Here is a 13078-nt window from a genome sequence, read left to right as displayed (position 1 = left end):
ACTCACTCACAAACACTATGGTAATGAAACCAAAATGATACTGTGATAATAGTTTGTCCTGTGAATATTGACTAAACTAGACATACTCACACACTCAGCTCTCCTCACTGCATCTCTCTGGTTTTCCTCACACCTAAAAACTCAGTCGCAGGGAGTCTCCTCACCCCTTCTCCACCTCCCCCTCCCTGTGTGTGTACTCAACCATTCTTGTCACCCCTTACCACTCATCCTCACCCCTCCTCCTCACCCTCCTCCCCTCTCTCCCGCTCCATGCGTGTGTACTCCCCCCTCACCCCTCCCCCTCTTCACCCTTCTCCTCCCCCTCCACTTCTCCTCCCCCCTGTCTACCCACCCCTCTCCTCTTCACCCCTCTTCTCCTCCCCCTGTCTACCCACCCCTCTCCTCCCCCTCCACTTCTCCTCCCCCCTGTCTACCCACCCCTCTCCTCTTCACCCCTCTTCTCCTCCCCCTGTCTACCCACCCCTCTCCTCCCCCTCCACTTCTCCTCCCCCTGTCTACCCACCCCTCTCCTCTTCACCCCTCTTCTCCTCCCCCTGTCTACCCACCCCTCTCCTCTTCACCCCTCTTCTCCTCCCCCTGTCTACCCACCCCTCTCCTCTTCACTGCACTCCTCTCCTCCTCCCCCTGCCTGTATATGTATTCAGTTCTCCTCTCCTGATTCAGAGGTGTTGGGTTAAATGCGGAAGACACATTTCAGTTTAATGTATTCAGTTGTGCAACTGACTAGGGTATCCCCCTTTCACTTCCCTTTCCTCCCCCCTCCTTGTGTGTGTACCCTGTCCCAGAGGTGTTGGTTCACAGTGAGGTCAACCTCTAGTCAAACCGTCTGGATTAATATTTCACTAGGAGACTGATGCATATTTCATCACATCCATGTCTTCCCCATGTCACACTCTCTTCGAATTACCCCCCCCCCTCTCTCTCTCTCTTCCTCCTTGTCCCTCTATCTTTTCCATTGTCATCTCTCCATTGTTACCTTGTGGATTGTTCACTCTCTCATGGTTGTTCTCTATTAAATGTAACACGTCGACAGATTGTCTACAAACTAATTTGGAACAAAACAATTCCTTTGAATTAAAATCCAACATATTTATTTCACTAGGCAAGTCAGTTAAGAACAAATTCTTATTTTCAATGATGAACTTGCAACCTTTAGGCACAGTGGTTTAACTGCCTGTTCAGGGGCAGAACGTCAGATTTGTACCTTGTCAGCTCGGGGATTCGAACTTGCAACCTTTCGGTTAACTAGTCCAATGCTCTAACCACTAGGCTACCCTGCCACCCCTATACAAAGAGCTTTATTGAACAATTATTTGAGCTTAATAGAGTTGATAAGTAGACAATACTATCATAGTATTAGTAAGACAAATTCCTGCAGACTGTCTGGATTGAGACAGTATATGGCGTGAAATAATAAACCCCAGTGGTCTGCTTCCTGTATGTCTAAACCACAGCACCTCTCTACCACGACCTTCTGATGCCTTCCATCTGATCTCCTTCAGTAGGTTACACACACACACACACACGCAGGCAGGCAGGCAGGCACGCACACACACACACACACACACACACACACACACACACACAGCCACCTCGGCAGAGTGCATCAGATGCTTTTCGGTAGTAGTCTCAGTCAGTGAACTCTGGCTGACCTAACTGATAACTGGTTTCACCCAGCTACGACCTTACACACTCTAGTGTCTCCATCACACCCCTGGAGAGCAAGATACACACACAAAGGCACACACACAAACCAACACACTCACTTTGCACGCTGTCGTGATCTCCAGTCCAGTTAACTGGTGAGAAAGAAGAGACACAAAGAGAAGAGATGAGAGGCTAGATGGTACAGATTTAAGCAGCCATGAAGCCAGTGAGCTATGAGGTGTCCTGTCAGTTTGAAGGAATGTGTCTTTAGAAATGATGATGAAACACCTCGATTGTCTCTCTCTGTCATGTTTTAGAGAAGAGATATTGAGGGAGGGATTTCACAAAGAGAATAAAAGAGAAGGACGAGGGTTGACAGAGGGGAGGGGAAGTACTGTAGTGTGTGTGTGTGTGTGTGTGTGTGTGTGTGTGTGTGTGTGTGTGTTGTCAGGGCGATAAGACTCTCTCCGTTAACAGCTCTGATTTTCTCTACATTTCCAATTAACATGTTTAATTAATAACGAAAATCTCCAAACCCACACATGAACACACACACACACACACACACACGAACACACACACACAAACACACACATGAACACACACACACAAACACACACATGCGCAGGGAAAGAGAGAAAGAAAGAGGACAGACAAAGGGAAAGACAGAAAGGTTAAGAGAGAGAGGAAAAGAAAGAAAGAGGGAGGAAGTGGTTGAGAAACGGGAGAATAGAGGGATAAATAGAAAGGTCATTAGAAATAGGTAGAAAACAAGAGACGGGGGGTGACAGGAATGGAGAGATTAAAAGAAGGCAGGAAAAGAGAAAAGGAAGGAATGACAGATAAAGGTTAAGAAGGATTTCTGTCATAAATGTTCCTTATTCCCTCCATCCAGTCTTAATAGTGGTCTTACCACTTCGTGACGTAACCTAGGTTACCAAACACTGTAGTTTGACAGCAGATATCACTTACCACACACACACACAGCCCCCAGGTTCCAGTAAATGCAGTGCCAGTGTGATCGAAGTGATTGCTGGGTGGGAAATGTAACGACACTATCATTCCCAGGATATGTGTGTGTGTGTGTGTGTATTCTGTTATCATTCCCAAACTCATCATACCCAGGTCATTTCCAGCTCTAGCTCCTGCAACGATGCTTAACTTAACACATACAATCATGCGTACACACACACACGTGCGCCTCCGCACACACACACACACACACGTGTATAGTGATGGCCCTAGGGTACCATCTAGTGTCTAAAATGTGTGTGTGTGACGGGGGAAAATACATCTCATGTCTAATCTGACTCATATTCTCACTGTGAACTGTGGAGAAGAGGGGGAAGGAGATATTCAGAGAGAGAAAGAGAATGTGACTTTGGGGTAAATTAACAGGTAAAGGGAGGGAGAGAGAGGAGGGGGTATGAGAAAGGGAAGGGTGGGGGGGGCGAGAGAGAGGAGGGGGTATGAGAAAGGGAAGGGTGGGGGGGCGAGAGAGAGGAGGGGGTATGAGAAAGGGAATGATGGGAAGAAGGAGGGAGAGATTTTAGGGTCTACTGCACTAAAAGCATATGGAAACACGGTGCCAAACTCATTATCCACACACAGTGTACACACTTCCCTTGACTAAGCAGAATTGACCCTTCAATACAGCCAACCACTTACCGCAGTGTGTGTGCGCGGGCATATGTGTGTGCAAGCGAGCATGTGTCTGTGTGTGTGTGTGTGTGTGTGTGTGTGTCTATGTGTGTGGTGTGTGTGTGTGTGTGTTTGTGTGGTGTGTGTGTGTGTGTGTGTGTGTGTGTGTGTGTGTGTGTGTGTGTGTGTGTGTGTGTGTGTGTGTGTGTGTGTGTGTGTGTGTGTTTGTGTGTGGTGTGTGTGTGTTAGTGTGTGTCTGTGTGTTTGTGTGGTGTGTCTGTGTGTGGTGTGTGTTTGTGGTGTGTGTGTGTGTGTGTTAGTGTGTGTGCGCGTGGGCGTGGGGGTTATCAGTAGTGTAAAGGATGGGTGGTAATTGAATACCTGATGGATCACCTGTCACTACTCTGTCCTCCATCCCTCCATCCTTGTCCTCTCCTTTCTTTCAATCCCAACTTCCACAGCTTCAAGTCAAATCAGCCGTCAGCAGTGTAAGTAGGCTAAAGGCCCAGGTGTGTGTGTGTGTGTGTGTAACCACCTTATAACGGCGCCTAGAATCCACTTCTTCCAAAGCAAAGACGCCTTTGACAGCATTTTGTCATCATTTCTTTAATATATTTAAAGAGGTTGCAGAACTACAAATACCAGCAGGTGAAGAGTATTTACACACAGGTCTCTTTAGAACAATTTACAGTGCCTTGCGAAAGTATTCGGCCCCCTTGAACTTTGCGACCTTTTGCCACATTTCAGGCTTCAAACATAAAGATATAAAACTGTATTTTTTTGTGAAGAATCAACAACAAGTGGGACACAATCATGAAGTGGAACGACATTTATTGGATATTTCAAACTTTTTTAACAAATCAAAAACTGAAAAATTGGGCGTGCAAAATTATTCAGCCCCTTTACTTTCAGTGCAGCAAACTCTCTCCAGAAGTTCAGTGAGGATCTCTGAATGATCCAATGTTGACCTAAATGACTAATGATGATAAATACAATCCACCTGTGTGTAATCAAGTCTCCGTATAAATGCACCTGCACTGTGATAGTCTCAGAGGTCAGTTAAAAGCGCAGAGAGCATCATGAAGAACAAGGAACACACCAGGCAGGTCCGAGATACTGTTGTGAAGAAGTTTAAAGCCGGATTTGGATACAAAAAGATTTCCCAAGCTTTAAACAGCCCAAGGAGCACTGTGCAAGCGATAATATTGAAATGGAAGGAGTATCAGACCACTGCAAATCTACCAAGACCTGGCCGTCCCTCTAAACTTTCAGCTCATACAAGGAGAAGACTGATCAAAGATGCAGCCAAGAGGCCCATGATCACTCTGGATGAACTGCAGAGATCTACAGCTGAGGTGGGAGACTCTGTCCATAGGACAACAATCAGTCGTATATTGCAAAAATCTGACCTTTATGGAAGAGTGGCAAGAAGAAAGCCATTTCTTAAAGACATCCATAAAAAGTGTCGTTTAAAGTTTGCCACAAGACACCTGGGAGACACACCAAACATGTGGAAGAAGGTGCTCTGGTCAGATGAAACCAAAATTGAACTTTTTGGCAACAATGCAAAACGTTATGTTTGGCGTAAAAGCAACACAGCTGAACACACCATCCCCACTGTCAAACATGGTGGTGGCAGCATCATGGTTTGGCCTGCTTTTCTTCAGCAGGGACAGGGAAGATGGTTAAAATTGATGGGAAGATGGATGGAGCCAAATACAGGACCATTCTGGAAGAAAACCTGATGAAGTCTGCAAAAGACCTGAGACTGGGACGGAGATTTGTCTTCCAACAAGACAATGATCCAAAACATAAAGCAAAATCTACAATGAAATGTTTCAAAAATAAACATATCCAGGTGTTAGAATGGCCAAGTCAAAGTCCAGACCTGAATCCAATCGAGAATCTGTGGAAAGAACTGAAAATTGCTGTTCACAAATGCTCTCCATCCAACCTCACTGAGCTCGAGCTGTTTTGCAAGGAGGAATGGGAAAAAATTTCAGTCTCTCGATGTGCAAAACTGATAGAGACATACCCCAAGCGACTTACAGCTGTAATCGCAGCAAAAGGTGGCGCTACAAAGTATTAACTTAAAGGGGCTGAATAATTTTGCACGCCCAATTTTTCAGTTTTTGATTTGTTAAAAAAGTTTGAAATATCCAATAAATGTCGTTCCACTTCATGATTGTGTCCCACTTGTTGTTGATTCTTCACAAAAAAATACAGTTTTATATCTTTATGTTTGAAGCCTGAAATGTGGTAAAAGGTCGCAAAGTTCAAGGGGGCCGAGTACTTTCGCAAGGCACTGTATATCCTGAAGACAGACAGAAAATACTGTAGTGTCACAGCACCAATATACCTCCGTAGAGTGAATTACTCTACGGGTACAACATGAACAAAATATAGAGGTCATAAGGAATTGTTTTGATAGAGAGAACATTCTCCAGAAGAAATTATAGAAAAAAAGTGTAATTCCTGTTCATTAAATGATTTACAGTACAAACATAATTTCAGTGGCTTCAAACATCTTATCACATCTCCAATATTTCATCACCTTCCAGGTCAATCAAATCACTCTGGAGACATGGTTTAATGCAGTCAGCATTTTTTTGAATTGCTGTGTATAGAGTGTCATGGATTACTGCTCTGGGTAGAAGTTCCTATTTTAGCACAGATCTAGGATCAGTTTACCAAAATGGAACATGAACCATTATAGTTAAAAACATTAACCTGACCTTAGATCAGTGTCTGGTGGCAACTTACAGCTGTAATCCCCATGACTAGCATGGTGGTTTGCTATACCAACCGTGGGAACGCAGTGAACCAAGGGTATACACACACACACACACACACACACACACACACACAGTTAATGACGTTGATATTTTTTATAGGAGGAAAAGTGACTACTGGAACTGTGTGGGAGGAAAGAAACACTCCGGATATCTATGTAGGGAGGGAGGGGGGCATGTAGGCAGGATGTAGGGAGGGAGGGGGGCATGTAGGGAGGGGGCATGGAGGGAAGGAGGGAGGGAGGGGGGCGAGGGGAGGATGTAGGGATGGAGGGAGGGAGGGGATGGGGGCATGTAGGCAGGATGTAGGGAGGGAGGCGGGCATGTAGGCAGGATGTAGGGAGGGAGGCGGGCATGTAGGCAGGATGTAGGGAGGGAGGGGGGCATGTAGGCAGGATGTAGGGAGGGGCATGGAGGGAAGGAGGGAGGGAGGGGAGGAGATGGAGGGAAGGAGGGGAGGGGGGCATGGAGGGAGGAGGCATGGAGGGAGGGAGGGGGGGCATGGAGGGAGGGGGCATGGAGGGAAGGAGGGAGGGAGGGGAGGAGATGGAGGGAAGGCGGGGAGGGGGGCATGGAGGGAGGCATGGAGGGAGGGAGGGGGCATGGAGGGAGGAGGCATGGAGGGAGGGGGGATAAGATATGGAGGGAGGGAGGGAAAGAAAGATGTGGAGAGATAGTGAGGGGAGAGATGGAGAGGATGCTGGTTGATTTCTTTCTAGAAGGATCAGCACAAACCTGTGGGAAGAAACACAAGACATGAAAGAATGAAACCACACTGTGTCTCTTTCTCTCTCTCTCCACTCTCTTACTTTCACACTCGAAGGCCTGCAGGACAGTGGTGTATGTGGGACCCAACCAGGAAGTGTAACTACCCACAACCCTGAGCAGGTGGTGGGTGGAGTCAGAAAACAGGAGATCTGATTGGGCGTAGCCTACTGAGCTGAACATGGTGGTGTTCCCAAACACATTCTATAGAGAGAGAAGAGAGGGGGTGAGATGTCAAAAAAAAGTATGCACACATACATACTTAGACAAGCGCACACACACACCTGTAGGCGTTCCAGGTATTTCCAGACTCTACACTTGTCCTCTAGGCGTACCACCACAGCGTTAGCTGGTACCACAGCCAGGTGACACGTCTCATGGTCAAACGGCCCGGCCTCACTGCCATCCGGGCACAGCAGCTTCAGGTCCTCCAGTTCCAGGTCCATGGCCCATGATTCCATATTGTTGCCTAGGGTAGAGTAGAAGAATTGGTGAAGTGATGTGGAGGAGGCTGATCAGAAAAACTATGAAATACTGACACTTAGTGTCTCGAGCGAGAAATGCTGAAGTTTGTTTAGAGAGGAGATATTCTGAATGTTAGCGTTTGGTTAGATTTAGATCAGACTCTCACCATCCATGTTGTCAGAAATGGTGGTGTGTTTGACAAATGCCACATCGCCCAAATTCTCAGCCACACACCTGGAAGAAAGCCTCAAGTCAAACACAGCTAGTTAAATAAGACACTGTTTCTCAAACCAGTCCTCTGGGATCCACAGCAATTCTACCTGATTCAACTAATCAAGGGCTTGGTGATTCGTTGACTAGTTACATTTGTAGACTGGTGTTGGAATATATCAAATATGTGGGATGGTTAGGGGCCCCCATGGACTGATTTGAGAAACTTTCAAGAAGGAGAAATAGATCCTTTCCTCCTCTCGTCTCATCCCTATCGCCTCTCCTCCTCTCCCTCTCCTCCCTACCTCAGGGCCCCAGCCTCTCCTCCTCTCCTCCCTACCTCAGTGCCCCAGCTTCTCCTCCTCTCCTCTCCTCCCTACGTCAGTTCCCCAGCCTCTCCTCCTCTCCTCCTCTCCCTCTCTTCCCTACCTCAGTGCCCCAGCCTCTCCCTCTCTCCTCCCCACCTCAGTGCCCCAGCCTCTCCTCCTCTCCTCCGCTCTTCCCTACCTCAGTGCCCCAGCCTCTCCCTCTCTCCTCTCCACCTCAGTGCCCCAGCCTCTCCTCCCTACCTCAGTTCCCCAGCCTCTCCTCCTCTCCTCCGCTCTTCCCTACCTCAGTGCCCCAGCCTCTCCCTCTCTCCTCTCCACCTCAGTGCCCCAGCCTCTCCTCCCTACCTCAGTTCCCCAGCCTCTCCTCCTCTCCTCCTCTCCTCCTCTCCCTCTCTTCCCTACCTCAGTGCCCCAGCCTCTCCCTCTCTCCACCCTACCTCAGTGATTTCCAGCCTCTCCCTCTCTCCTCCCTACCTCAGTGCCCCAGCCTCTCCCTCTTTCCTCTCCTCCCTACCTCAGTGCCCCAGCCTCTCTTCTCCTCCTCTTCCTCTCTTCCTTACCTCAGTGCCCCAGCCTCTCTCTCTCTACCTCAGTGCCCCGGCCTCTCCTCCTCTCCTCCTTACCTCAGTGCCCTAGCCTCTCCCTCTCTCCTCTCCTCCCTACCTCAGTGCCCCAGCCTCTCCTCCTCTCCTCCTCTCTTCCCTACCTCAGTGCCCTAGCCTCTCCCTCTCCTCTCTTCTCCCTACCTCAGTGCCCCAGCCTCTCCTCTCCTCCCTACCTCAGTGCCCCAGCCTCTCCCTCTCTCCCTCTCCTCCCTACCTCAGTGCCCCAGCCTCTCCTCCTCTCCCTCTCCTCCCTACCTCGGTGCCCCAGTCTCTCCTACTCTCCCTCGCCTCCCTACTTCTGTGCCCCAGCCTCTCCTCCTCTCCCTCTCCTCCCTACCTCAGTGCCCCAGCCTCTCCTCCCTACCTCAGTGCCCCAGCCTCTCCTCCTTACCTCAGTGCCCCAGACTCTCCTCTCTTCCCTACCTCAGTGCCCCAGCCTCTCCTCCTCTCCTCCCTACCTCAGTGTCCCAGCCTCTCCTCCCTACCTCAGTGTCCCAGCCTCTCCTCCCTACCTCAGTGCCCCAGCCTCTCCTCCCTACCTCAGTGCCCCAGCCTCTCCTCCTCTCTTCCTACCTCAGTGTCCCAGCCTCTCCTCCTCTCCTCCCTACCTCAGTGCCCCAGCCTCTCCTCCCTACCTCAGTGCCCCAGCCTCTCCTCCCTACCTCAGTGCCCCAGCCTCTCCTCCCTACCTCAGTGCCCCAGCCTCTCCTCCCTACCTCAGTGCCCCAGCCTCTCCTCCCTACCTCAGTGCCCCAGCCTCTCCTCCTCTCTTCCTAACTCAGTGTCCCAGCCTCTCCTCCTCTCCTCCCTACCTCAGTGCCCCAGCCTCTCCTCCTCTCCTCCCTACCTCAGTGCCCCAGCCTCTCCATAGTGTCTCTCTCGGTGATTGTTAACACATATATGTCTCTCGTTGTCATCTCCTATGCAGGCTTCACACAGGTTCTTAGGGTTGCTTCCTCTGGGGTCGTGTTCTCTGTCCTTTACTCCTGGTACACAGCTGTTGCCAAAGAAGTCCCCCACCGCTGGAAGGACACACAATAACACCAACAATACACACAGAGTCAGGGCCACATACACACCACACACACAGAGTCAGGGCCACATACACACCACACACACCGAGTCAGGGTCAGACACACACACACACAGGTCTTACCTTTAGGAAAGTTGCATTGTTCATCGACACTGATCTGTGAGGTGTTGACCAGGAAGCCAATAGGAACAGTCCAGCCCACCGTGGTACGGATCCCTGGGTGACAGGAGCTACAATATCCAATCAATCAATCAATGAGTCAATCATTCAAATCGGTGTGGAAGAGGCAACGTTTTTTTCTCTGTCTATAAGAACAAGCCACATGGTACCAACAACCTGGATGGTAAATTGCTGAAGCTGGATTCCTCTTTGCCACAGCTTCAATTTAAGCCTAGAAGACAGTGTGTGCCCTCAGGCCTGGAGGAAGGAAAGGGTCATTCCTCTATCCAAGAATAGCAAAGCACCCTTTAATGGTTCAAACAGCCGACCAATCAGCCTGTTACCGGTGCTTAGCAAACTTTATGAAATTATCGTGTTTGACCAAATACAATGTTATTTTACAGAAAACAAATTAACAACACTGTATTTACACTGTATTTCTGATCAATTTGATGTTATTTTTAAAGGACAAAAATTGAGCTTTTCTTTCAAAAACAAGGACATTTCTAATTGACCCCAAACTTTTGAACAGTAGTGTACTTTCAGCATGACGATCGGGAAGGGCACTCAACATGCTCGGCACTGACACAAATGACTGATGATTGGCTGAAATCATTTGATAAGAAGATGATTGTGGGAGCTGTTTTGTTAGATTTCAGTGCAGGTTTTTGACATCATTGATCATGACCTATTACTGATAAAAACGTAGGCGTTATGGATTTACATCCTAATCATAGATTCAGAGTGATCTAATAGAACACAGATGGTTTTCTTTAAAGGAAGCTGCTAATTAAATTGAGCGTGACATACCGCAGGGCAGTTTTTACTAATGACCTTCCACTGGCCTTGAATAAAGCATGTGTGTCTATGTACGCTGACGACTCAACCGTATACACATCAGCTACAACAGTAGAATAAATAACTGACACCCTTAGTATAGAGCTCCTGTCCGTTTTAGAATGGGTAACTAGCAATAGGCTGGTGCTAAATATCAAAAACTAAAAACATTGTTTTTGGGATAAATCACTAACTCAACCCTAAATCTCATCTAGATCTATTATTGAATAATGTGGTGATTGAGCAAGTTGAGGAGACTAAACTGCTGGGTGTAACCCTAGATAGCAAGCTGTCATGGTCAAAACATATCGACTCAATGGTTGCTAAAATGGGAAGAGGTCTGTCCGTGATAGGGCGTTGCTCTGCTTTCTTGACACCTCAGTCGACCAGACAGGTCAGGTCTACTGCCCAGTTGTGTGGTCATTTACGGCAAAGAAGGATATAAGTCAATTGCAGTTGGTCCACAACAGAGCAGCACGTATTGCACTTAGATGTACATGGAGGGAAAGGGTCAGTATCATCATGCATGTCAGTCTCTCCTGGCTCAACGTTGAGGAGAGATTGGCTGCATCACTATTGGTCGTTGTGAGAGGTATTGATGTGTTGAAGGTACCAAACGCTGTCACACAGTTCGGAGACTCATCGGTACAACACAAGACATGCAACCAGAGGTCTCTTCACAGTCCCCAGGTCCAGAACAGAGGCTGGTAAACACACAGTATTAAATAGAGCCATGACTACATGGAACTCTCTGCCACCCCAGGTAACTCAAGCCAGCAATAAAACCAGTTAAAAAAACAAAGATAAAAGAACACCTTACGGCACAACGGGGACTGTGAAGAGACATTTTTATATACTACGTATTGTATTAAGTCTTGTATAATGTGTTGCATAATGTGTTCTATTAAGTATTTTATATTGTATTATGTGTTGTATTAAGTATTGTATGTTGTATATTGTATTTTGTATTGTAGTATGTATTGTATTATATTTTGTATTGTATATTGTATTATATATTGTATTATAGTGTTATGTATACTATGTATTGTATTTATTTGTTTGGACCTCAGGAAGAGCAGCCACTGCCTTGGATCCTAATCAAATCAAATAAAAATCTAACAAACAATCAATCAATCCGTCTATCTGTTCTCACCTGCGTTCATGCATCTCCAACAGGGACAGGTCACTGGAGGAGCGACGAGCCAGAGCTACAACATAGTAGCTGATACCATCTGAGAGAGCAGACAGGATAAGGTAAGACAGGTTCAACATTTACACACGGTTTCCTTCTCCCCGTCTCCCCCCCTCCTCACTCACCCACTCCGTTGTAAGACTCTCCAGCAGCCAGTTCTAGTCCAAAGCACCAGCCGGCTGTGTAGATGTCATCAGCAAACATGGCTGCTGCATCCGCTGTACCATTCTGAACAGACATAGGTCATATTACATGTTGCACAATTCAACTACACTTTCTCTACAGGTCGTTTAAGGTTGAACAATTCTGGTAACTTTCCAGAAATCCCGGTTGTAGGGTTCCCAGATTTCCTGCGAATTATTTTGTAATTCCATGGATTACAGCCCAAAGGCTGTTTTGCCACACACCTTGATCTTCTCCATGCAGTCTGTTGGACTCTGGCCACGGACACACAGCAGCGTTCCTCTGATATTCCGGGCTGTAGCACTCCCAGCCAGATCCAGACACTTCTGCTCCTCTGCCTCCGACACTACACACCAGGAGACTGGGAAAGACAAGGAATGTTGAACTGTGTTCAACTTTATTCTCACTGGAGAAAAACAGGTACAAGCATTGTACCTTCGCACCTGTTGGAAATGCGTGGAGAAAGAGATGAATGAGAAGAGGAGAAGAGTCATGGCCAGCCTTCTGTCCCGATGAATCATGTCGACTGACAAAATCTGAGAAATCTTCTCCCTCTCAAACACACACTGTGAAGACGAGATCTCCCCTCACACACGAGACACACTCCAATGGAACGCTACAGTGGAGAAACCAGTAAACTGAGGTTTTATGGGAAAAAATGCTTTCACATCGACCCCCTCTTATACCCTTGTTCTTAGGAACCCTCAAGCGGAGAGAGGGGTGGGGGAAGGGGGGGGGGGTGTCAGATAAGAAGAAAACATTTCATTATTCTCCTCCATTCCAAAAATTCTAACCCCTGGTAGATAATCTCCTGATAGCTGTCTAACATTTCTCTTTCAATTATCCCCTTAGCTTTAGAAAGCGAGAGGAGGGGAGAGAGAGAGATGGGAGGAGATGGGGAAAGAGAGGGAAAGGAGAGGAGAAATTCAAGGGGAGGGGAGAGGAGAGGAAGAGAAAGAGAGAGAGGGTAGAGAGAGGTAGAGGAGGGGAGGTGAAGGAGAGAGAGGGGAGGGAAAAGAGAAGGAGGGAAGAGGAGAGGAAGAGAACAAGAGAGAGAGGAAGAGGAGGGGAGGTGACGGAGAGCGAGAGAGAGAGGGAGAAGAGAAGGTGAAGAGAAGGAGGGAAGAGGAGAGGTAGAGGAGGGGAGAGAGGGTAGATGAAGAGAGAGAGAGGGTAGAGAGAGGTAGAGGAAGAGAGAG

General features: G+C 47.8%; 1 protein-coding gene across 1 annotated transcript; it reads right to left on the bottom strand.

Moving 5' to 3' along the window:
• Positions 1-3899: 3899 nt before the first annotated feature.
• Positions 3900-12533, bottom strand: LOC110528786 (otolith matrix protein 1). Its single transcript, XM_036982785.2, has 9 exons — positions 12104-12533; positions 11822-11924; positions 11658-11736; positions 9632-9738; positions 9323-9497; positions 7498-7565; positions 7151-7335; positions 6911-7070; positions 3900-6836 (listed from the first exon to the last, which is right to left on the bottom strand). Exons 1-9 carry the CDS (start codon positions 12398-12400, stop codon positions 6826-6828), a joined length of 1185 nt encoding a protein of 394 aa, XP_036838680.1. The 5' UTR covers positions 12401-12533; the 3' UTR covers positions 3900-6825.
• Positions 12534-13078: the final 545 nt, after the last annotated feature.

The sequence above is a fragment of the Oncorhynchus mykiss genome, chromosome 7 (assembly GCF_057628025.1).
Source record: "Oncorhynchus mykiss isolate SJ-2025 chromosome 7, ASM5762802v1, whole genome shotgun sequence".
Lineage (NCBI taxonomy): Eukaryota > Metazoa > Chordata > Actinopteri > Salmoniformes > Salmonidae > Oncorhynchus > Oncorhynchus mykiss.
The sequence above is the reverse complement of the archived record's forward strand: the minus strand, read 5'-3'. Positions and strand labels throughout refer to the sequence as shown.